Source organism: Balaenoptera musculus, chromosome 8 (genome assembly GCF_009873245.2).
Source record: "Balaenoptera musculus isolate JJ_BM4_2016_0621 chromosome 8, mBalMus1.pri.v3, whole genome shotgun sequence".
In the NCBI taxonomy this organism is placed as follows: Eukaryota; Metazoa; Chordata; class Mammalia; order Artiodactyla; family Balaenopteridae; genus Balaenoptera; species Balaenoptera musculus.
In genome coordinates, this window is record NC_045792.1 from 108,618,377 (window position 1) to 108,620,995 (window position 2,619).

General features: G+C 67.5%; 1 protein-coding gene across 2 annotated transcripts; it reads left to right on the forward strand.

Annotated features, from left to right (window-relative positions):
• The first annotated feature begins 289 nt into the window (after nt 1-289).
• On the forward strand, nt 290-2,195 carry ASCL2 (achaete-scute family bHLH transcription factor 2). Of its 2 annotated transcripts, none has more exons than XM_036859323.1 (2): nt 290-1,156; nt 1,779-2,179. In XM_036859323.1, the coding sequence occupies exon 1, from the start codon at nt 564-566 to the stop codon at nt 1,137-1,139; it is 576 nt and encodes a 191-aa protein (XP_036715218.1). In that variant the 5' UTR covers nt 290-563; the 3' UTR covers nt 1,140-1,156; nt 1,779-2,179. The 2 variants fall into 2 exon arrangements, with proteins under 2 accessions (XP_036715218.1, XP_036715219.1); XM_036859324.1 differs by having other exon boundaries at nt 533-1,156; nt 1,323-2,195.
• The last annotated feature ends 424 nt before the right edge of the window (nt 2,196-2,619 follow it).

A 2,619-nucleotide genomic window follows, 5' to 3' on the forward strand; every position in this document is an offset into this window, starting at 1 on the left:
CGGACAGCAGCTTGGGGGTCGGTGCGCACACGGGACCTGCGTACTGCATCTTGGGGGGCGCACTGGACACCTGCTGGAAGCCGGGACCCCCTGGGGACCTGCGGACTGTGCCCGGGGGACGGGGTGCGGTCGCGCTCACGGCTTGGTCTTTGCAGGCTGTGTGCGCCAGGGGTTGGACGAAGCGTGGCGGGAGGGCGAGGCAAGGGAAGGAGGGCGTGAGAAAGGAGGCGGCGGCGGCGCGGAGGAGGGTTATCTATACATTTAAAAACGAGCCGCCTGCGCCGCTCGGGGAAGACCTGGGGAGCGTCCGACAGCACGCGCGAGTCACGAGCGCCCCACGCTCCCCGGTGCGCACTGCCCGCCACCTCTCGGCCTCCCGCGCCTCGTTGTCTCCGGACCCCAGACGACCTGGCACCACGTACCCTGTGTAGTCGTTTGGCAGCACGGTGCCAGATCGTCGTTGAGGCTTGACCGTCGTTCCTCCGCCCTCGGTTCCTCGCCCCATACCTTCCTGCGGCGCGCAGGGACTCGGAGGAGGCGCGGGGCGAGTGGATGCGGGCGCGATGGACAGCGGCGCTCTGCCCCGGCCCGCGCCCCCTGCGCCTGGTGTCTCGGGCTGCTGCGCCGCTCGGCGGCGACCGGAGTCCCCAGAGCTGCTGCGCTGCAGCCGGCGGCGGCGGCCAGGCGCGGTGGAGACCGGGAGTGGAGCGGCGGCCGTGGCGCGGCGCAACGAGCGGGAGCGCAACCGAGTGAAGCTGGTGAACTTAGGGTTCCAGGCGCTGCGGCAGCACGTGCCTCAGGGCGGCGCCAGCAAGAAGCTGAGCAAGGTGGAGACGCTGCGCTCGGCGGTGGAGTACATTCGCGCGCTGCAGCGCCTGCTGGCCGAGCACGATGCCGTGCGCGCCGCGCTGGCCCGGGGGCTGCTGGCGCCAGCCGCGCGCCACCCACTGCCCCGCGGGCCACCCGGGGCCGCCGCCGCCTCGCCCTCCTGCGCCTTGTCGTCCCCGGGCCGCGAGCACAGCTCGGAGCCCGGATCCCCGCGCTCCGCCTACTCGTCGGACGACAGCGCCTGTGAGGGCGCGCTGAGCCCCGCGGAGCGCGAGCTTCTCGATTTCTCCAGCTGGTTAGGGGGCTACTGAGCTCTCGTCCCAGCAAGGTAAGCGCCGAGAGGGGGAAGAGGGAGGGTCGGAGGCAGGGCTGCCGGGCGCGGTGGAACAAACGGCCTCGCAGTTCGCGCCCCCGAGAGCCCGCGGAGCCCAGCATCAGGCCCGGGCGATGGCCTGGATTTCGCTCACTCTTCATTTCCCCCAAACTTTTTCAAGCCTGTGCAAGACCAGCGTTTGTTTGTCCGGGATTGCAAAACTTCCTCTCGCTGCTCCGCCGCCGAAGTGGAAGCGGGGAGACGGAGGGGGGCGGCCCTCGGGCGGGTGAGGCCCCGAGGGCTTGCGGATCCGGGGCAGATTCGGGCGCTTGGAGGCGGAGTGACTTTGCATTGCAAATTGCGCGCCGGGCCGGGTGGCAGAAATGAGTCGGCGGGGTGCGGATCCCTGACTCACTGCGGATCCGAGCGCTCGCCCCGCCCCGCCCCGCCCCGCCCCGCGCCCTGGCTCGGGCCGTACTCTGAAGCCGAGGCACCCACGGACCCGAGCTCCAAAATCCACCGAGCAAACGAAACTGCCGGCTCCGCTTGTGGGAGGTGGGGGCAGGGCCGGGCTGGGCGGGGTCTCCCGGGCCGGATCCCGCACTGACGCGCGTGCCTATTCCCTCTTCCCTCCTAGCGGCCGCGAGCGGGCTCACCACTTGGGAGCCAGCGCGTTGGAACGGCTCACGTTTCCGTCCCCGCCATTCCCGCGGGCCAAGCCACCACCGAGCCGGGGATCCCGCCAACTTTCCCCGGCCGTCCAGCCTGACCAAGGGCTAGTGTGGAAGCGGCCCAGCCTGACATCATCCGGGCGGCAGCTTCCTCGGACCCCAGCCACTCTGTCCCCAGAGACCTTCCACTGGAACGGGTCTGCGGCACCAACACTTGGAGGTTTGAAGGGGAGAGGATTTTATGCCGACACAGATAATCTATTTTTTACGCATGAACTTGAACTGCCCAGGGACACTGACAGTGTGAACACTTATTTTTGTGCAAAGAATCCTTAGATTTGGAACACAATAAAGATTGTCTACTCCCGCCCACTCCCTCTTCCTGGAATTTTTGAACCTGGCCGAGATCTGGACATGCTGCAGCCCTTGAGGGGCAGGGTCCCTGGTGGGTGTCCCCTTGCAGCGCTGCCAGCTGGGGAGAGACCTGTGTCAGAAAACCTGTTTTAGGGAGGGTGGATCTTATAAATAAATCGGTGCTGTGTATCCGTGCTGTTGGGGGTGCCCACTCCATACCCCCGAGTCCCCCCATTTCCCAGGTGAGGGCCCGGTATGGGTGGGAGGTTGGCGGCTTAGATCCTGTACCCAGCAGGCCCCACCTCTGTGGTCGCATCTCCTTGGACTCCGCTCCCTCCTCTGTAGGGTGGGCGGGCAGAGAGAAGTGAGGTCTGGGAGTCCAACCTGGTCGCCACTGTGCCAAAGCAATTCACAGGTGCCCTGTGGAGCTGGGAGCTCCTGGCAGGTGGCAGC